The 22,302-nt window shown below is 46.1% G+C and overlaps 1 protein-coding gene across 1 annotated transcript in view; it reads right to left on the reverse strand.

The window, feature by feature from the left end:
• Galnt18 (polypeptide N-acetylgalactosaminyltransferase 18) overlaps window positions 1-22,302 on the reverse strand; it is a 299,626-nt gene that overhangs the window by 64,199 nt on the left and 213,125 nt on the right. The window contains exons 4-6 of the mRNA XM_051149225.1: window positions 19,013-19,196; window positions 17,121-17,318; window positions 11,554-11,668 (exon numbers count right to left, since the gene is read on the reverse strand). Of these exons, the coding sequence (XP_051005182.1) occupies window positions 11,554-11,668; window positions 17,121-17,318; window positions 19,013-19,196 (497 nt within the window). The remainder of the gene's footprint in view (window positions 1-11,553; window positions 11,669-17,120; window positions 17,319-19,012; window positions 19,197-22,302) is intronic.

The following is a 22,302-nucleotide window of genomic DNA, read 5'->3' on the forward strand; positions in this document are numbered from 1 at the left end:
TTCAGGTAGTTTGTCACAGCAACAGGACAAGTGACTAAACCAACAGTGGACAGCATAAAGCTCACTAGGACATCAGTTCTGGGAGAGGGGGACTTAGCTTAATAGTTGATTATTTCACCATGTATTTTATAATCAATCAATCAATCAATTCTGAGACAGTGTCTCATAGCCAGGCCAGCCTCCAACTCACCATGAAGCCGCGTGTCATCTTAAACCACTAACCCTGACGTTTCTACCTTCCAAATGTTGGGACTGCTGACGACACAACATAAAAAAAAGCACCTGCACCTGGCAGCACAGGTCTGTGATCCCAGCTATGCGAGATGCTGAGACAGAGGGAGCTCAACTTTGCGGCCTCTCTGACTCCTGAGTGAATTCAAGGCCAGCCTGGGAAAGCTCGTGAGGTCCTGTTTTAGAGATAAAAAGTAAAAAGAGAGCTGGGATGTAGCTCAGTGGTAGAGGATGTGTCCAGTATATTCTGGGATTCAATCCCTGATTTTTAGCTCCCAGTATTTAAAAAAAGCAAAAAACAAAACAAAAATTAGTGGCAAGGCACGAACATCATACCCACACAAAACACACGCGCACGTGCGCGCACACACACACACACACACACACACACACACACACAGGGTAATAGAAGGGAAACTACTTGGGAAGGTGGAGAGGCGACAAGGGAGAAGACAGGGTGTGAAAGGAGAGAGGACAGAAGAGTGAATACAAGGTACATGATGGTTTTGATTAAAAACATCATTGCAAATCACACCACCTCACACTCAAATATCACTTTGAAAACGGCTAGGGCATTCCCCTCGTGGACTCCATGCTTTGTGTCTTCTGACTGTGCCGCTGTGCTGCAGTGTGTGGCTCCTGGCCCTTGCTGAGGCTGGGCACCTCTGGTGCTGTGCTCTTAGTTTTTGTCTCCAGAGCCACGAGCAAAAGTCATCTCTTGTTCTTTCACACTTCCCACCCTCCAGCATTTTGTTATAGCCACAGACCACAGACAAAGGCAGAATGTGGTGGCAGGATGTTCACAGAGAAAAATAGGAAAGTGGGCCCCAGGTATGAGCAGCTCACAGGACAAGGCAATAACGCCAGTCTCAGCTGTGTGAAGAGCCCCCGGCTTACTTCCTAAGAGTTACACAAAGTAAAGCTACCCTTAGGGCCAGGCCTCACCTGTCAGACTGGCGAAGGCCCAGATAAATGCCTTCCAATCAGCCCTTTGACTTTTAGTTAGCCTGGGCCAGTTTTCTTCCTTTACAACGCTGAGTTTGAGCACTATTTTAATAACAAGTTCAACAGGGAACAGATATAAATTAATATATGCCTTAAGAAGCACTGTTTAAAATGGGCAGTAGCCTATTTATACAACATAAATGTCACGTGGACTGTGGGTAGATTGATCATATGCTTTATAGAGAGCACTTTATGGCTTATGGAGTTTCTAAATTTATTTCTTCTTGTTATAGTTGTTGTTAAAAATAATAGTTATGATAATGAGATAATAAAGTATAAGGATGAATTAACTTTGGAGGCCAACATAAACATGTTGAATCATCTAACAGTCTCAGGGTAATGACATCTAGCTAGCCTACAGCTCTTAGGTGTTTGCACTGAAAGAGATACCTGTAAGGGAAGAATTCTGAAAATATTAAAATGAGGCACTGACTTTGTTATTTAGTGGATATAGAAACATTAGACTATCTTCCTGCTGGAACGAAGGACAACTATTTTATTTTATTTTTTTGAGAGAGGACCTTGCGTATATATCACAGGCTGGCCTGGAACTTACTACGTAGCCAAGGATGACCTTGAACTCCTGACTCTCCCACTCCTACCTCCTGACTACTGGGATTACAAGTGGTATTGCTGGTTTATGTGGTGCTAGGGATGGAGCCCAGAGCCGGTAACAATGTCACTGTGAGGCCTTTTCTATTTCTTCTGCTGTACTTTGCTTCCTTCCCTCCCGCACACCTGTGGGACAGGCATTTTCATGGAGTATGCGCAGGTGAGTACTAGGTTCCACACGGCTGAGAGGAGTTTACATGGGGCAAAAATCTCATAGGCAGGACAACAGGAGACTGCATGGGTTAGAGTGCTCGTGGTCTCAGGTAGAGAGAGCTCCCAAGTGCAAATGCTAGCTTTATTAGGAGGCAGAGGCAGGCGGACCGCTGTGAGTTTGAGGCCAGCCTGGTCTACAGAGTGAGTCCAGGACAGACTTTGGACGATTTCATCTGCCTCCAAAGGCCAAAATGTGCGGCCAATCAGCTAGACTCCTTCCCATCCCAGATGAAACCTGGCTCCAGCAGGAGAAAGGCCAGAATCGCGGCCCAGACTCATCCACCCTTTGAGGCTCACCTCCCAGTCAGGCCCTATTAAGAGACTAAGAAACTACAGGTAAAGAGACAAAGCTGGAATTGGGGAATAAAGAATGAAGACCGTGATTCAGCGTTAGGACAGGTAGGTAAGGGCTGTTCTGGGGGCTGAAAATGCTATTTAAGAGTCATCAGAGTAGGGGACCATTATCTAAAGGGACACACAATAAAGTATATTCCAGGACAGAAGCTCTGACTTCCCATGAGAAGCCCCAGTGAGAAAGCCTGGGTGCTTAGACAGGAGTCCATGACTTGTGCATATACTGTGGCTACTCAACAAAACCCTGTCTGGTTAACTGTCCTCTATGTGGTAATGTCAAACAGCTTAATCCAGCCAGGAGTCACCCACAGTGAGAGCGTGGTGGAAAGAGGTTCCCTTTCTCCTGGCTGCCAGATCTAGACACTAGGAGTAGGGTGTTGGCTGCAGTGGGGTGTTCTTTCTGGACCCTCTGACATCTTTGGTTTCTTCCATTGGAATGTGGGTTCATAGTACGTAGTTCAATTGCAAGGGCTAAATACAGGCAAGGCTTCCTCTGTTTCTCCATGGCAACTCTATACAGCTCATGAATTTCATTTAAGAAATACTGTGTGTGTGTGTGTGTGTGTGTGTGTGTGTGTGTTATGTATTGTATATTTATGTGTGTGTGTGCTATGTATTGTGTATATATATGTGCGTGTGTGCGTGTGTGAATGTGTGCGTGTGTGCGTGCGCACTATGTATTATGTATATGTATGTGTGTGTTAGTGAGTGTGTGTGTGGTATGTATTGTGTATGTGTGTATGTGTGTTTTGTCTTATTTAATGAGCACACAAAAATACAATTGAGAATTTTCTTTTATGACCCAGGACTGTTAAGCTCTTCAACATTTCTGCTGTAAACCCAGACTCTCCCTAGATACTTAGCTACAGAAGAAAGAAGTGCAAGCTGCTTTGCTACGGGCACTTACTATGTTTCCTTATTCTATCTGTTCAGATAACATCTATATATTTAGAATATTTTGTTCTTTGAGATCTTGTCAGTGTGTAGTGGTAAAACTACCTAGTCCTAGATTTCTGTTTGTGAGGCTTTTTTTATACTATAGATTTAATTTTATTCATGATCATGGGACAGGTTTAGGTCTTACTCTCTTCCTCTGTCCATTTTCATAAATATATCATTCCACAAATTTGCATTTTTATCATCATTTTCAAATTATAGCATGCACTTGTTTACTATATGTTCTCAATTGTAGGTACCCATGTCAACGAACCTTTTTCTATCATTAATGCTTCTTTATCTGTGTGCCCCCTCTCTTAACTTGGTAAAATTCTGCAATTTGAATGTTTTTATAAAATAACCAAGTTTTGACTTTATTAATTATTTGTATTACATACATATACATGAATATATGCACGTGTGTATATAAGTGTGTACATGCTGTTTCATTATTATTTGTTCTTATATTTATTATTTCTTCTTTAGTTTAAACAAAAGAAGAACTTTTTTTTTTCAAAAGAGAAACTTTGTTAGATTATTATGCTTGCAGAATTCCAACAACTGTAATGGGCTACTAAATACAACCATATCTAGAGGACAGAACATGCTGTAATCACAAATCCTAATTCTGGGCTCTGCATCACCGTGAGACCAGTCATGCCTATATCCTACCTAAGGGAGTAGAGCGTGAGTTTGTTTCTGCTTGGCTTTTGATATTTGCAGTCTACGATGCTGGCCGACGTTCATGAGATCATTCAGTAATTTCTAAAATGACTCAAAAGCTCGAAGAGCACCCAACCCAACATCTGAATGAAGGATGGGTCATAGTGTAACCACAAGATTCTACTTCTGTTTTGTTTTTGTTTTTGTTTTTGTTTTATAATAATGAGCTTCAGGCAATTTCCTAGGGAATGGCCCTTCTTCTGCAATGCAAATGTCAGCATCTATCTGTGTCAGCTTCCTGGGCCATTTCCAGGGCTGTCTTCCTCTCACCTGCAGCCACTGAAGTTTCCAATCCTGATGTTTTCAATCCGGGTCCTGGTCCATCTCCTCCATGGAGACTGCCCAGGGATATTGTAAATATGCAAGCAAAGCAGCCTCTTATTTTCTTCTGCTATTTTTCTTCTGATTTTTCTAACTACTCGGACACTAGTACTGCTCGGCCCCTCTTTCTCCTGGAGGAATGGGAGGTCATATATTCTCTCTCAGGCTGACGTTGGGCTGAGTCCACAAACAACATCACCGTACATATGTATTATCTACTGGTTCAAGGGCATTTCAAATTTCTGACACAATCTTCTTTGAACTACGGATTGTCAAAAGCATGCCTCATGGTTTTCAAAAGGCTTTGTCTGTAGTTTTTGGTCATGGATTTCTGACTATTCCGTTTTGGTATGAGAACGAGCAACCTGTGAGGAGAACCCTGGATATTTGTTGTGTCTTGTCTTCTAACCTAGAATGTGATCAACATCCACGAATATTCAGTTAGTTCTGGGAGAAAAATCTCATCCAGCAACGTTTAGAGGCTCTTCAGACTGAAGCCATTGTGTGGGCCTGTCATCTGCTTGGGGGAGATGTGAAACAGCCTCTGCCATCATATCAGGGTGGCTGACCTCATGATGATGTCTCATTATATAATTCTGCTGTTTTCGTCTCTTTTAAAATAATTTGTTGATATTTATTTTGTCTACATGCATGTCAGCACACTTTGTGCATGCCTGGTGCCCACAGAGGGTGGAGGACAGCATTAGATCATCTGGGACGGGAGTTACAGACAGCTGGAAGTCACTATGAAGGTGCCGGGAATCAAAGCTGGACCCTCTGGAAGAGCAGCCAGTGCTCTTAGCTGCCAAGCTGTCTCTCTAGACCCTGTAGATTTTTTCTTCATATAATTTTACATTGTTCTATTAGTAATGCTCAAATTGACAACTAACAGGTTTTAGATGAATTTCACATTTATCACTTTAGACCTTTTATTGTAATTGTACTTCTTTTTTAAAATTAATACAATAACGTCCTTTAGGTTACATAGCCCATTGCTGTGTTAACTTTTATGCTTGTCTAAAGTTATTTACCTTTTGACTTAGTTCATGTAAATTGACTGGGATAACTAGGCCTGTGCAGTCTCTCTGCACAAGCTATTGTCTACATCTATTTTTGTCTCATTTATAGCATAAAATGATTTTATCTTTCATAAACTCATTTTGAAATCATGTTTCTTCTTTCTGTGCTTTTCCTGTCATCCCTAGAAATGTATCTTGTTTACTTAAGTTACTGAATTGTGAAGTCAACCAGTTACCTTCCTATCAGTAACAAAACAGACATTTACAACAATCCCAGTTACCCCTCCTTGTGTACATACTCCTGTTAACAGGAAGGTGCTTTAGGAGCCTTTCAGGCAGTGCTCTTATGTTTTATTCCATGTCATATTTTATTAGACTTATGTAGTTACCACCATTGAGGTAATTATTCTTCATTCTCAGGTTTCCCTTGGGGATCATTTGTTTTTGTACCAAACATAAATATTTTCTAACATTCCAATGAAGATCTTGCATGAGAAAATTTGTGTGTGTGTGTGTCTTATCCTCTTTTGAGTGGTGTTATTTTGAGCACACACAGATAATCTGGCAAGCATTTATTAAGCATATTGAAAGGACTATTCCTCTCATAGTGTCTTGGCTTTCACTGTTGCTGTAAAAAGTCAGCTGCTCTCATCACCACTGGCTTCTAGGTAGTTCCTCTCTCTCTAAGCTGTGTAAGTTCTGCCTGTCTTTCAGTTTCCCTGCATACACATGCATACGTGAATGAATATCTTCGCATTTATCCTAATTTGGACAAGTTGAACTGGCATGTTAGTTGGGAAAAGTTAAAGAAGCTATTTGCTAAAGATGTTGCTTTTGGCTAATCCTTTCCTCTACCATCTCCACTTGGAACCGTAAGATATTGTATTCTCTCTAGCTTACCTGGCCTTCTCCTGTATCGTTTTGTTTTTCTTTCAGCTGATTTTGAATGATTCCTTTACATATGCTGTCTAGTTTGTTGGTTTTATTATAATATAATATAATATAATGTCCATGCATTTGTTCAACCCATCCACTGAACTCTTAACTTCATTTTCTATTTTTTCACATTTGAAATTTTGTCCTAGTAAAACTAAATGCTATAGTTTGGGTATAAAATGTCCCCAAAGGCTCCTGTGTTGATGGGTTCGAGGCACTACTGAAGGGTGACTGGATCTGAGGCACTAACACACCAGTAGACGAATTCACTGTTGAGTCATTGCTGGAGTGGGCTAGGAGGAGGTGGACACTTGTTGGAGGATTCAGGTCATGGATGCTATGCCTTTGAATGTGCATCTTCCCCATTGCTCCTTGACCTTTCTCCCTTACTCTGCTTCCTGGACATTGAGAGGTAAGAAGCTGTGATGATTAATACTGATTGTCAGCTTGACAGGCCCTAGAGTCACCAAAGTGACAACTCTCTTGGCCAGTCTATGAGGGATTATCTAGATGACCGTAGCTGGGGTGGGAGGACCCACCCTTCAGGTAAACACATCGTTCTATTGACTGGGGTCCTGCACAGCAGAAAAATGAAAGCAAGCAGAGCACCAGCATCCATCTCTCTCTCCTTCTCCACTATGCACGCACAGGACCAGCTGCCTCAAGCTCCTACTGCCCTGACTCCCTCCAATGATGTAATGAAGCCCATGTATCCATTTGCAACAAAAATGTTCAGGGCCATGATGCTGGATTCAAGCAACCACAGACTGAAGCCTCTGAAACCATAAGCCAACATGGACTCTCCCCTCCTTTAGGCTGTTTTTCTCAGAAGTTCTGTTGCCATGACAAAACAAAATAAAATAAAATAAAAAAGAAAGAAAGAAAGAAAGAAAAAAAAAAACAAATTATATGCAAAGTCTCTTCTCATTCATACTTAATATCTTCTGATTAAAATATGAATTCTTAGGGGCTGGAGAAGTGGCTCTGTGCACTTGTTACACAAGCACAAAGGTCCAAGTTCAGATCTTAACACACACAAAAAAGCTGGGTGTGGCCACACATGCATCTATGACTTCAGAGCTGTTGATGGGGAAATAGAGACAGGAGGATCACTGGGACGTGCTGGCCACCAGTCTAGCTCCAGAGGCGTGGTCTCAAGGGAATAAGGAGAAGGGTAACAGAACAGAACATGTGACGTCTCCATACATGTGCACAGGTGCATACACCCCCTCACACAGGCATACATACATCACATATATGTGTGGCTCTCTCTCACACAAAAACACATATACAAACAATGAATAAACAGATCATTATAGAACATATTTTCCATCCTTTATCTGGCTGAATATTTTGAAGACTCTTTAGATCTAATTTGTTTGTCTATTGCTTTTGTAGAATCTGATCTTTATGCATTCTTTTTCTTTTATTTCTTTCTATGATGTTTAAAAAAAAAAAAACCTGTCACCTCATGTTCCATGGACCTCTGGCTGTGGTAATTTTTGTATTCTGATTTAAATGGGCTGTTTTCCAGAGGTGGTTTATACTTTATATTGAGAAGATAGGCCTTTGAGAGCCCAGCTCGGTGGGAGGTGAAGCAAACCCATTGTACATGGCGCAGAGTAGAAGTTTAAATGTCACCAGGCTTCTCAGAAACAGTGCACGCTTCTCAGTCTTCGTCTCAATTAGTTTTCTTGGGCTGTTCTAACAAACTACCGCGGGAGATGGCTAAACCGACAAAAATGTACTTACAGCTCTGAGTCCTAGAAGCCCGAGCCAAGGTGTGAGGTGGAAAGGCTACTTTGCCTTCAGAGCCTCTGGGGAAAGGTTCTGTTTTATCGCTTCCAGCACTAAGCATCCCTTGGCTCCTGGGATCACAACTCCAACCTCTGCCTCTAGCTCCACATGGCGGTCCTCTCCCATGTTCATCCTCATCAAATATTTTCTTCTTATAAGGACACCAGTCAAGTTAGATTAGTATATATCCTGACCCAGTGTGACTTCCTCATCCCTTGATTACACCTGTGAAGATTCTTTCCACATAAAGCTCACATTTCCAGGTAAGGAATTAGAATTTCTGCACAATTTTGGGAGCAACTCAATTCAGCCTATAACAGCTTCTAACTATTTCATGTGTCCTTGTCAGCTCCAGGACACAGTTTTATGTCCTAGAACTTTCTGAGCCATGAAGCATACAATTTTTTTTAGGTATTCTGTTCATGTCAGCTCTTATTTCTTTTACTTCTCCCTACAATAAGACTCTCTTTTCTCATTTCCTTGTGGACTCAGAGACCAGGGGTGGGAAGCTTACTAGAATTGGGTTTAAAATAAGATTAAGGCTTTAAAGGGAGACTCAACAAGCAAGACTGAGTCTGAAAGAGAAAGCACAGGCATTGTGATACTTCCTGGGGGAGGGGTCTCAAAGGACTCGGGTCCTGGGCTGGGGCACTGTGATAAATATCTATTGAGCCATAAAGACCCAGACTTGAGTCTTTTCTCTGAGTTTTATAAATTGCATGACCTTGGAAGATGTGCAAGTTAATAATTTCATTTTCCTCCACTGATAAAGGGGAGATACCGTAAGAAGGTCTATTTTTGGGTGTTCTGTGGATAGATGACATTTTTTAAAATGTGTCAGGATTGGGAAGAGGGCTCAGCTGGTAACATGTCTACCATGCAAGTGTTAAGACCAGAGTTAGGATACCCAGAAGCCATGTGAATGTAGCTGGGGTAGGCTACCTGTAATTCGGCCCTCAGAAAATGCAGGCTAGATGCTCCCACCTACCCCCACCCCTAGCAAGCTGGCTGGCAGGGCTGGCCATACATGAGTGCTAGGCTTGACTGAGAAACTCACTGAATCCAGTGGAAGAGAGATTGAGGATGAGCCCAGACATCAACCCTGGTGGGGGGAAGGGGCGCTTTAGCTGTAGAAACACACATGCACACTCCCACATGCATACACACATGGAACATGGAGAAAAAAAATGCCTAGCAAAATGCTGGACATACAACAGGTAGTAAATATCTGCAAAAAAATTTTTTTCTATTTCCACGTTCCAAAACAGGTAAGGGCTTTGCACAAGTTGCTGGGCATTGAGGAGCTGTGACGAGCAATGTCTTATGGTTTGGAACACAGTCCTGAGGGGCAATTAGAAACACTGTGTTCTCAGGGAGGAACTGAGGCACTGAGAGTTTATCTCCTAAAACACTAAAGAAAAATGGGTGGCAAGAACCATTCCTAGGAGGATGGGAGCTGAGCAGAGCCTTTGCGCCCCTCAGGGAGGAACCAGGATACAAATGAAATGCCCCTCCCCGTGTGCTCAGTTCTGCCAGCTTACAGGGGCTGTGCCCTGCTTTCAAAGCCTCCTTTTTCCTTGCATCAACGATGCTTCATCTCTGTCCAATGGGAGGGGAGGGATGGAGGGAAAACAAAGCCTGCAATATTTTATACTGTACTTGAAACCCTGAACACGAAACTATCCAAAGATATTTTAACACATATCTAAGAACCTCACCCAGGTCCATGCTCCAAAAATAGCTTTATAATGTAAGGACAGAAAGCCAGACATCACCATCGCTCTGTGACTGACTCACACATATGTTGGAAAGCAGAGTTCACAAATCTAATTCCTTTCCCCATTTCTGGACATTTTTACCCAGAGAACACAAGTGACCGGAGGCGGTGCTGCCCGCTCAGCCGATTCCTGACAGCTGCTCCTGGTGAAACAGATTGTGTTTCGGGGGCAAGCATTTATCTAGGAGTAGTGCTGAAATGAGATGGCGAGGACGCCAGCGGGCGGTGAATAAATGACCAGTGGAGGGAGAGCTGGAGAAATGAGGGTGATTATGCAGGCACTGTCCTCTATGAATACATTAGCTCCCCATCAGCCTGTGCATTCCCACTGCCTCCAATGCAATTGCTTGGAGTGCCAGTGGATACAGGTGTCAGAAGTATTTTCCAAGCTCAGTCTCATACAGGCTGTTCGTTCAGCGGGTCCTCAAAGCCTACTATTAAGCCTCGGGATGAGTCGGGCCCCGGAGCACCCTGTTAGGTCCTTCAGTGTTATGGGATGCTCTCTGTTGGGGCCTGGTCGGCTCTGCACAGTTAGGGAGAGGGTTGGCCAGGGTCAGCTGCTTATCTTGTGGAGTGGGAAACAGAAGGAGGCTGGAGTGGGAACTGAAGGTCTGGACCGGATCTAGAGACACCAGATGCATGTACTGTGTCAAATGTGGAGTCGGGCGGACAAGAATTTGGAGGAGGACTGCCTGAGGTATAAATGGCTGGTTGTGAGATGGAAAACCTGACAAGAATAAGACGGCAGGTGGTACAAGGTCCCTCTAAGGGTTTGCAAACCTTTGGTATGTGGGCGATGGGTCATTAAAGATAGCTGGAACTATTGTGGGGGCCTCACCAAGGCTCAAGGCATGGGTTTCATGGGTACTTCCTGGACAGATAACCTATCATAACCACCGTCACATTTCTACCAAACACCCAGGAACCTAATGTTCCTTCCTGATTGAGGAGAGGGACCATTCTAGGTTTTCTCTTTCACAAGCCAACAGAAAAGAGCCAGGGAGCCTAGTAAATGTTCTTGTAGGGTAAGAAAGAAAACAACACCGGTCAAAGAGTCGCACCATGAGTAGATAGCTACAGAGAGCCTCACATCCAGGGCCAGGATGGCCCGTGGGTCTGGCAAGAACTAGGTGGAGTCAGAAGGCAACACAAAGTGAGTGTGGCTGTGCTTTCCTGTTTATACCCCAGGGATTCCTTTATTTCTTGTTAGACCTCTCATAACCTACTTTTTTTTTTTTTAATGTTCTGTGGGCCACTGTGGAGAAGACAGCCTTGCAGAATGGACTCTGAGGGTCTCTCTTGTCCAGCTGCCCCTTGGTGCCTTCTGTTGCTCACCCCAATCGATTTGTCCAGTCTTAACAACACTGCTAAATTGGGAGGCTGATTCTCTAGGCAAGCAAGATCTGTAGATCCCTATTTGCTGAAAATATCAAGAGGTGCTGCTCTGAGTCTCCCTGGCTCTGGCTATGTGCATGGACCAGGGCTAGATATTCAGAGTTAGTGTGTGGCTTTTAACTTTTAGTTCCCTTTGTATTGTAAACCAAAGGGTCGTCAACACTACACCCCTACAAAGACTTATTTACCCTTGTGGGAGCTGAGCTCAGCCCTATGTGAGAAACCCCCACTCACCCTGATCCCGAGCTCCACATTCTCGCCTCCGTAGACCTCCATGCCTTCATCCAGCAGGCCAATCTCCTCGAAATACAGCCGGTCCACAATGAAACAGCCAATGAGGGCGGGGCTCCTGTAGGGTGGGAGAGATGGCCAGCTGTGAGCAGAGGCTGGCCTGAGAGTCACCTGGGGAGAAAGAGCTTCTAACCACAAGGATCACCATCCCCCATCTCTGCTGCCTGGCTCAGTAGGGCCTCATTTGCTGGGGAGCCTCCTAGGTCCACCTTTATCCAGATGCAATAAGGAAGCTATTCCAGACAGTGGGAAGACAGCTCTTGTTCCTGGACCAGCCGTTGTTGCCTGCTGTGCTTGCTGGTACATTAGTGAAGGGTAGGGGTGCCATTCATTCACCCTGGTGATATAGATTGCATATTTGGACTTTGAGGCCACATGGCCAGACTGCTTCAGCCTGGACTTCCTGTCATCCCCACTGGGGGCTCTACATGTCAACTTCTTCTGTTCACTCAGAAAGATTAGTGAGAACGAGGTTGTAGAGGGCTTTGCGGAACACAGAAAAATTATGTACAGATTTCATGTCTAGGTAAGGTCTTGCCTATGACAAATTCAGGCAGAACAGTGTAATGAGTGAGATATATATAATTCAGGCAGGCTGGGATGTAGCTCTGTTGGTGGAGCACTGCCCAGCACACATGAGACCCTGCCTGGGTTTCATCCCCAGCACTGTATGAACTAAGCATGGTAGCATACTCCTGTGATCTCAGCACTCATCAGTAGGAGGATCAGAAGTTCAGGAACATCATTAGCTACATAGAGAGCTCCAAGTCAGCCTGGGTGACGTGAGGGGACACTATGGGGCTGATTGGAAGATGTGAGGGTGGGGAGATAAAAACTCAGTGGGAAGTTATCTGTCTCTAGGAGAAGTGGTACAACACGGAGGAATCTGGAAAGAGATGTAGTGAAGGGGGCAGAGGTCACCACCGATGGGATGTTACAGGTGCCAATGATTCAGGTTTCCCAGGCTCAGAGAGGCTGAGGAGCTTCTCAGGACACACAGTCAGGGCGTGGTCATTCCCGTGACTCACTTCTTGTGTCTGGCTTTGGTGGTCTCTTTCAGAGCATGACCTACTCTAAAAACACACATATGTGACGTGACGCCCTATAGTCTGTGGAGGTAAAGTCATTTAGGATACAGCCTGGTGATGGGACCCCAGGGTGTCTGTGTGCCTGAGCATCCTTTCTGAACCTGCATGTGTTTCTAATTGAGTCCATTTGTGTGTTATTGCCAGTTTTCTCACTCCTAAGAGTCCTTCAATTTTCCCTTCCTCTCTTCCATCAAGTCCTCCAGTCGGGCTAAGGACAACAGAAGACAAACAGCGCAGAGGCCGCCCCTGATGGCAGCAATTCTCTGTGAAGGCCTGCACTGAGGAGCTAGTGAGCCCTGTCCCCACCCCCACTAACGCAGCAGTGCAGCTCCAGCCTGAGACCCTGGCTGACCCTAGCCCCAGGGATCTGTCTCTATGTCCTTCTGCAAGCAGCTTCACCAAAGCAGCTTCACCGTTTGGTGATGTAGCTAAGCAGCAGAGACTTGACTAGCAAGCCAAAAGCCCTGGGGTTGATCCCTAGCACCATAAGGAAGAGGAATTTCCTAAAAGCCTCCTCCCCAGCGCACCTTGCACTCTGCATTGTGGAACTGTGCTGGCCACCCAGGCCTCTGACTCAGAAACATTGATACCTATGCCTGTGCTATGACATCAGATCAGTGATAGCGTCCTGTGGACTGAGGTAAAGAGCATGAAGGCTTGGGCATGGCCAACCCTTGAGATGACTTGTGCAGTGCAGGAGCTCAGAGATCCTCCTCTCTGCATAAAGCTGGCTGAAAGCAGTGGCTGACAGAGCTGGGTCTCCACCTTTCCTTCCGTACTTCTGAATATTGAATATGATGGGCTCTTGGGAACAGCACTCATAGAGCACGGGGGAGGGGCCCAGGCATGGAGGACACAAAACCCAGAGCAGTGGCTGCCGTGAGCACAGACGCCTCGGATGGTCTGTGACTTAATAATTAGATGCTGTATTGAGCAGAATTAGGATAAACACCCCAAAAGGATTAGACACAGCTTATGAAAAACTTAAAATCTGCTGGAAAATGTAAATAATACCTAGGAAGATTTAAAGATTACAATAGATTGGAGGCAGTTAGAAAGCAAATGAAGGCTAAGGCTCTCTGTCACAGTTCTTAAAAAGGATTTATTCTTATTTATGTGTGTGTGTGTGTGTGTGTGTGTGTGTGTGTGAGAGAGAGAGAGAGAGAGAGAGAGAGAGAGAGAGAGAGAGAGAGAGAGAGAGAGAGAGAGAGAGAGGAGAGTGTGTTCGCCAAGTGGGTGCAAGTACCTAGAGAGACCAGAAGAGGGCATCAGATCTCCTAGAGCTGGAGTTAGAGGTGACTGTGAGCTGCCCATCATGGGTGTTGGGAAACTTGGGTGCTCTGGAAGAAAAACAAGCACTCTTAACCACAGAGCCATCTCCTTAGCCTCCATCACAGTTCTTACAGTGAGCCCAGATGCTGTCTGTGAGCTTCCTGTTGGCCTAAATGGAAAGGCACATACAGATTCTTAGAAACAACAGTCACAGTTCTCAGGTAGACACGAACTGATTGGTTTCTTGGGATTTTTCTTTGACTAGTAGATTGGGGAGAAATTTCTCATGTGGATTTTCTTGATTCGATCAGTGAGAGACCTTGTGGACCCATTGAACAACAATCACAAAAATGATATTTCACACCACAACAGAGTCAAATGGTGAGCTCTGTTTATAGTAGCGTGTGGGCGACACAGTAAAGCCAGCTCCAGAGAGTGACGCTCTGAGGTGCTTACGGTGCGTTTGTGTAAAATCTGTCTCTATTGGGCTGTCTTATCTAAGGATAAAACAAAAAAACAAAAAACAAAACAAAACAAAAAAGACCTAAAAGCTTCCAGAATCTTATTTCTCTAATATATATTCCTGTTATAAATTGAGAGGTGATGGGAAATAAATGGCCAGTATGATATCCTCTAGAAAAGGCCTACAGTACAGCGCTGCCAATTAAAACAGCCAGGTGCATTTGCTCATGAGCAAAATAGAGACAGCTAAGATCCATACTATTTTCTGCAAGGATGCCTACAGCAGTGGTGGCATATTTTCCTCTGATGACATTGGGCAGACTAAAGCAAGAATGATCCACACACATGAACTCAACTCAACAGTAATGGAGTTGGGGTGACAGCAAGTCACAGAGTCTAGCTGATCCTAATAAAACCCAGCTCCACCGCCACAGCCCTCAGTAGGACCACTCTGCTGTTTCAGTCTTGTACTCATCTTGTTAAACAGGCATTGCACAGTAAGTTGACACCAGGTTATAATACGGATACAAGGCCTCAGCACATAGCAGGCTCCCAGCAAATTAATAGCACACAATTGTGCACACAGCTAGTGTGGTTTGGCTGTGTTTTCGGTGTGTCTCCTCTAAAAGCTCCTATGCTGGAAGCTTGGCATTAAGAGGTAGGAGGTCTCTAAGAGGTGGGCCCTTGAAGGTGAGTGGATTCCAGGGCAGCCCACTCAGAAGGGGTTAATTGTAGGAATGAACCATGGAGACGATCCCTGAAGATGCAGCCTTTGGCTGTGGTTGCCTGCCCAAGACCTGCATAAGATCAAGCCAGTAAAAATTCCACCACGGATGGGAGAGGGGCTTATAAAGGCCCACACCCACCTGAGGAGCTATTGGAAATCAATTTATAGCTGTTGGCAGGAGGAGAGTCGGCTGTTTAATGAGGGATGTAGCTCTTGGTGGGTCCTCCTGCTTCAGCAGGTGGTCCTACACTCCGGCACACACTGCCAGTACTAATTGGAGTCAGTGGGTAAAAACCTGAAGACAAAAGGTTTGAAGGAAGATGGCGGTGCTGGGGCAAAGTGTAGATATGAGGAACAGAGGTATGCAGATATAAATAGCTCACAGAATAAAGGAAATACATCACAGTGAACAGATGTGTTTCTGAGAGGATCAGACTAATGCTCGATGCAGACATGTCCAACCTTTTTATACTGTGATACGATGCTGTCAACTACAACCATATTGGGTGGCAGCCATACTTATCCTGGGATGTATACATTCCAGGGCCACAGGTGAAACACCCAGAAGCAAGCCTGTTTTATATACTTGGCCTGTCTACACATGGCTCTTTTTCTCTCTTCTCCTGCCATGTGATGCCATCTGCCTTGTTGTAATACATAAAAAGGCCTTCACCAGAGGCTGGCCAGGTGGGGCCATGCAGTCTCAGACCTTCAGCCTCTAATACTGTGATCTAAATAAATATCATTCTTTATAAATTATCCATCTTCTAGTATTTTGTCATAGTAACAAAAGACAGACTGAGAAAGCTACAAAAGAAATCACAGGAGAGATTTCTTCCATTCTATTTTCTATATGAAATTTTTCTTCCAGTAATAACATTTCTGATATTGTTTCTTTGAGTGAAATTTTTCATAATCTTTCTCTCTCTTCCAGTGCAAAGTAAGCCTGGGTTCTTATTCCAGCGTGGTCCCCTAAGTCGCCTTTTGGTGCCATTTGTCTGTTTAATGGCAGGAAGTAGTTGTCTGCCCTGTCATCAATACATAGAAACAAGGCGAGGAGGGCTGACTACTACAGGAGCCCTGGGGCATCCAAGGGGAGTCATTCATGGGTGTAGGAAGACAGCATCAAAGGCAGAAAGAGTTTGGGGTTTATGAAATGCAGTTGGAAGCCTTTTGTGCCTGTGCTCTATGGATAAAACACAAACGCCATCCAGGTACATCAGCCCCATGGTCTGGCTTGGCCTCATAGCTAGGGCTGCCCAGCTCACATCTTTCCATATGGTCTCTCCGAACCTCCCCTGTGACCATAAGTGCCACATTCGAGTGTCGCTGTCAACCTAGCCATCTCCTTCTCACCTTTGAAGGTTAGCGCAAATGTGTCCCCTTCCCTGCTGTATACACATTTTCCACCCACGAGGCAGGATGATTCATTCTATGATGTGTTTAACTCCCTGTATTCCAGCCTCAGAGAGCTTGGAAATCAAATCCTACACACTCTGAGTCTCTATCACTGAGCACAGTGCCTTATCCTAGCAGCTGCACAGATGAGAGATGGCAAAGCGAAGTTAGCTTTTGAGGTAACAGATGCCCCAGCTGTTAAGAGTGCTTCCCACTCTTCGCGGGGACCCGAGTTCGGTTCCCACCTCTCACATTAGCTGTAACTTCGGTTCCATGGGTTCCGATGCCTTCCACGTACTCACACACAGCACCCTCCATGCATACACCCCTAAATAATACAAACAAAATGAATGCCCTTGAGACTTTGTCTAGAGTTCTGATTGCTCCTGTGGCTCTTTGAGAAAGACCCACGAGAGCTTGTGAGCAGAGTCTGAGAACCACACTGGAACCCTGTCTGCCTTCTCTTCCTGTGCCGTCCACGCTGGGCCGAGGCAGGGAGGGAAGGCCATGCATGCCTGAGGGCCCACGGCTGAGAGACCAAGGGGGAAGGGTGCCTGCGGTACCTGATCGGGGCTGTGGAGTTTTCCAGCTTCCACCACGCCTTGGGTGGGTTTAGGTAGCGGCACCACAGCTCCCAGTCGAAGCCTTGGGCGGCCAGTGGGTACTCTTCTATCTCAAAGTTGTCGTATTTGATGTTATCAAAAGACGGCGAGATGATGCGTTTCCGGTTTTCCTTGATGCGGGTGAGGACCGGTTCCGCCCTGAGGAGGGAGAAAGAAGAGATCAGTTCCTGTAGCAAGAGGAAGGAACCTCTCTGCTCCCAAAAGGTGAAGAGAAGTGGTGCTCTGCATCCCCAGGAGCCGACCTTCCCTGCGCAAGAAGCTCAGTGGCCCCTTCAGGAAACTCAGAGCTGAGATGGGAGAGTCTCCCAGCCTGTGTGAATTCCTTTTCTCTGCCCGCATGGCAAAAACCAAGATTAAAAAAATAAGATAGGAAGAAAGAATAAAAAGAAGGAGCAGAATTGAAGCTTCAGAGGAAAGTTTCAACCTGGGTTTTGCTTTTGCTTGGACCAGTGTGGAGGATGAGGCAGGTGGTGTGGGAAAAGGTACGTTCTCCTCTGCCTCAGAAGGGGCGGGGGACACTGGCTTCCCTGGGGACTGGCAGGCCCCTCTTGGTAGCAGAAGAATAATGTGTTTGCTGACAGGCATGATAAGCTTCTCATTAATAATATATTCTGTGCATAATTGTTTATTCAAATCAGCTTGAAATAGTAAGTGTCCCTCTCCTCGGCTGGCCATAAATCCAGTGAAAATGCTTTTTAAATAGTCACAAATGGCACGCAGGGACTTCGAAGATAAAAAATGACCGTGCTGCAGCCTTAGTTTGGGGCTATGATGCCGGCCGGCATCCTGCCCAGGCTGCCTGTAGGGCCTGACTCTCCTTGCTGCTGCCAGCACGCCCTTGTCATCCTGATCCCTTGAGGCAGAGGCCGGCACCCTGGAGCTAGGAAGGGGAGCAGAGGCACTGAGGCCACCGAGCACACAAGGAAAGGAAGGAGGAAACTATATATCCCAGCTCTTCACAGGCAACCTTAGCATCTGCCTGTGCCCCTCAATCCCCCGAGTCCAGACAGAACCATGTACAGTGAGTAGCACACACCATCCTGGGCCTGCAGGGACACCAGCATCACGTGCCCTTGGAGGAAGGGTTCGGGATCAGTACAGAGGTCTCCTGTCAGTTCTCTTACCTCATCCGTCCCCTAGCTGAGCTGACTTGAATGAGGAAGGCTCTGTAAGACTTACTTTTGCTGGCATGGAGGTTCTGAGGGCATTGTGGGATCCAGGAAGAAGCCACCTTTACCCACCTCTGCCCATTTGGTCTTGCCTGTCTGTGAGGTGCGGCACCTGTCTTGTATCCACCCCACCATTGCTGTCTGCAGCCACTGGAGCCCTATGCTCAGCTAGAAAGGAACTCTTTGCCTCTCTGCGTCTTTGTTTGTTTGTTTACGATTTATTTATCTCTATTTTATGCCTACTAGTGTTTGGCCTGCATGTATGTAAGTGCACCACGTGTGCGCAGTGCCTGCCAGTGCTGGAAGTGGGCAAAGGTTCTTCTGGATGTGAGCGGCTTGTGGGTGCTGGGACTTCAATACGGGGGTCCCCTGCAAGAGCAGCTAGTGCCGTTAACCGCTGAGCCCTCTCTCTGATTTGCCCTTTGTAAATACTTGTCTTCCTGATCTGGTTTTACCACGCCCTTCACCTTGATAACCCCTGACTCTTTTGCCCTACATGAGGCCTGGCCCGATGGCAAGATTTGGCTCACTCACGTGCCTATATCTCAGCGGTCCCTACAATCCTCTTCCTCCAGACCGTGACCAAGATCCCAGAATGCATTGCGCATCTGAGTCGAGGCCACTGGATCTCACTGGGACCCTTGCCCTGGCTTAAGCACTTACCAGCCCACGTTGAACTCCACATGGGCATCGAAGAGCGCCACCACGGGGGCTGTGGCTGCCCTCCAGCCACTGACCCTGGAGCGGATGAGGCCTTCCTGCTTGCTGTGCCGCACAACTTTGATGAAGCCTGGCTTCTGGCCGTTCACCTTGTCCACGTATTCAGTCAGCTTCTCTTTGAGCTCCTCTGTTGGTGAGAAAGTGCCTCTTAGCCCAGTGACAAGCGAAGGAAGAGCAAAGAGCAGAAGCAACCAAAGCATTCATAGCACTAAGGTGAAATCCCGCCCCTTCCCAGGAGGCAAGAGAGCCCCACCCCACGCTCCAGGCTTTCTCTGGCCTCCAGTGGCGGCCAGCATCGCTCAGCTTTGAGAGCAAACAGGAAGACAGTATTTGTTAATCCCCAGAAGCATGCACTTCTCGAGAGCTCACACACATAGCCTAAATGCGTCATCAAAGCAAGGCAACAAACAGGAGGTGGGGTTTGAGAGAGCTAATCAGTTTCCCCAGCATCACACGGTGCATGAGTGTCAGAGTCAGGCCTATACTGTCTTTGGACTTGACCTGCCCGAGCCAGCGAAATATGAACTATTACACAAAATGTTCCCTGCAGGCTCATGTGTTCGGACACAGTCCTCAGCTGACGGCACTGTTCTGGGGACTGTTTGGGGTGGACGATTTGGGGGATGATAACATCAAATCTTCTTTGCCTGCCTCTGTCCACTTGGTGCTGCCCTGTCTGTGATGGGAGACATCAGGCTCCGATCTGCTCCAACTCTGCAGTCTCCAGGTAGTGCAGCCCTGTCCTCAACTGGACAGGAACTCGCTGCTTTGTGTTTTCCCTGGCCACGCTGTCTCAGATGCTGTTGCTAGCTAGGGCCATACCTGGGGCAACCACTTCCTTCAAGTGAGGGTTCCTCCTCCATCCTGTCCTGCTGGACTCTATTACAAGAGTCACTTACACACCCCTCAGCTGTCCCCAGAATCCTCTGTCCTCTGAGCCCATGATTGGGATAATAATAGGCATTGCACTTCTGAGCTGGAAGCCCTGGATCACACACACCGAGACAACACCTCTCCCCACATCCCTCGGCAGCCCACACCAGACAACACATGGAGGTCATGGAACATTTGGGGCATGGAAACTCACTAGAGGAAGTAGGTGACTGCGGGGTGGATCCCATCTAACGTGGTCTAGACTATGACTATGACAGACTTCATATGGTCCAGCCATGAGCCCAAACCAACTTCCCTCCCCTTAAATTGCTTCTAGTCAGGTATTTGATCACAGCAGTGAGAGCCGTAACTACTAAGCCAGGTTTCTCATTGGCTCAGCTGCCTCCTCTTGCCCAGCCTCCTCCACTGCTCCTTTCAGCCAACCATGCTGTTTCTCTACCTCCGTAATGGGGGTTTCCATCCTGGGAGGGCACAGTGGCCATGATCATTATGCCTCCACAGCAGGGGAAACAGGAGCCTGGGACTCCTCACAGTCTGTTGAGCAGGATTTGTTTGGAACCACCTACCCATCACCACAGGGTGCTTCTGTATTCCATATTGAAGTGGGGAACCTGCACGCACTCATTGCTAATACCTTAGCTCGTGCAAACCAGGAACCATGTTCTGAGACACTGACGAGGGCGTGCTGTGAGGACTGTGAGGACCAAAGGGTCCCCCTAGGAATCCTACCTCCCTAAGATGACTTCATACCCTCCCATGTATACCTCAGGGGACCTGAAGTGCCCACTTTCCATTTCTGGCTGCTCAGAAGCTGAAGCTAGCCTCCCCCAGGATGAATGTCTCAGACAGAGAAGCAAGGGTATCACAGATCATCTGGCTAAGGTCTGAAAGAGCCAGATGAATCCACAACCCCATGCAGAGCAGACACAAGCTAGCTGCCAGGCTGCCCAGAGACCAGCATCCTGACTACAGGATTCTCTGCCAACCAGCATGTGATGTTTGAAGCCAGTGGCTTCTAGGATGATCCTTAGATGAGGCTGTGTGAACAGTTCTGATGTTGACTGGGGTTGGGAGAAGACTGAGGCGCAGGCATGGTATCAGCTACAGAAGGGTCAGCTGAGAAGACACAGCAAGTGTGGCAGGTTCAGCTTTGCTCAGTTGTAGTCCCTTTATCGCCCCCGTCACCAGGGAGCCAGATGACGGCTGCCAATGGGCAAGTCAGCCCACAGTCAGCTGAACTCCAAAGTGCTCCGAGTCAAACATGTGCCAGCACATGCTAACGCAGACAGGGAGGAAGAGAGCGATGGAGGAGTGGGGCGGAGTGAAGAGTAGGAGGGAGAGGAAAGACAAAAGGAATAGGGTAGGAGAAAAACAGGGGGTTGAAATGCTTAAAATGTTCTGGATGATTCTGGCCCAGTCTTTGAGAAGTACTTTCATCTGACTCAGCTTTCATGTTTCCCTTCAACGTCTGTCAATTGTTAAATAACTATGAAAAACCTCAAAGGTGCTTACATGTTTTTCAGGAAAACTGTTTTCCAACATGGTTTCTGTGAGTTATAAACATATACATATTATATATCTTGCTAAGTATTTTATATATTTAAAGTATTGCCCAGAACTTGCTGCAAAATAGGAAAACAGTCTTGTTCTTCTTATAACGAAACACAAGCACAGAACTGATCACACTTGCTTTTGGCCAAGGCTGTTGGAAAGCTCTGGAACAGATACAATGACCAGCCACCATAGTTTAGCCAATATTTCACTTCCCCACGTAACCTGAGACTTTGATTTTCAAGCTCTAATCTGAAAGATGTATTATTTCTGTTTTCCTTGTGCAAATTATAGGAAAAAGCATAGGTTGTTTACTTGTTTGGGACATCTGTACTGGGGACTGAGGCCAAGACCTCATACATGGTAGGCAGACAAAGCATCACTCAACAACAGTCAAGTGTGTGTGTGTGTGTGTGTGTGTGTGTGTGTGTGTGTGTGTGTGTGTGTATTAAGTTTGACAGGGTCTCACTACATTACCCATGCTGGCCTTCAGTTGGTGATCTTCCTGCCTTCACCTACCTCCCAAGTAGTTGGGATTACACATCCGCACCATATGGCCCACTGAAAAAGTATGTTTTAAAAAAATAATATGAACAATGTTTAATAAAACATCATCGTAGGGCAGGATGGGTGAAACTGCAGAGTGGAGAAGCTATATTTTGCACTTAATGCAGCATGCTGGGAAGCTAGGAGGCAGGAGGTCTGCTCTTTGTGACATTTCCCAGGCTGAGAGAAATAACACAGGAGCTGTCCACAGCCAGTGCTGAAACCACCATTTGTGTACTGCG

Source organism: Acomys russatus, chromosome 7 (assembly GCF_903995435.1).
Source record: "Acomys russatus chromosome 7, mAcoRus1.1, whole genome shotgun sequence".
NCBI classification, from domain to species: domain Eukaryota; kingdom Metazoa; phylum Chordata; class Mammalia; order Rodentia; family Muridae; genus Acomys; species Acomys russatus.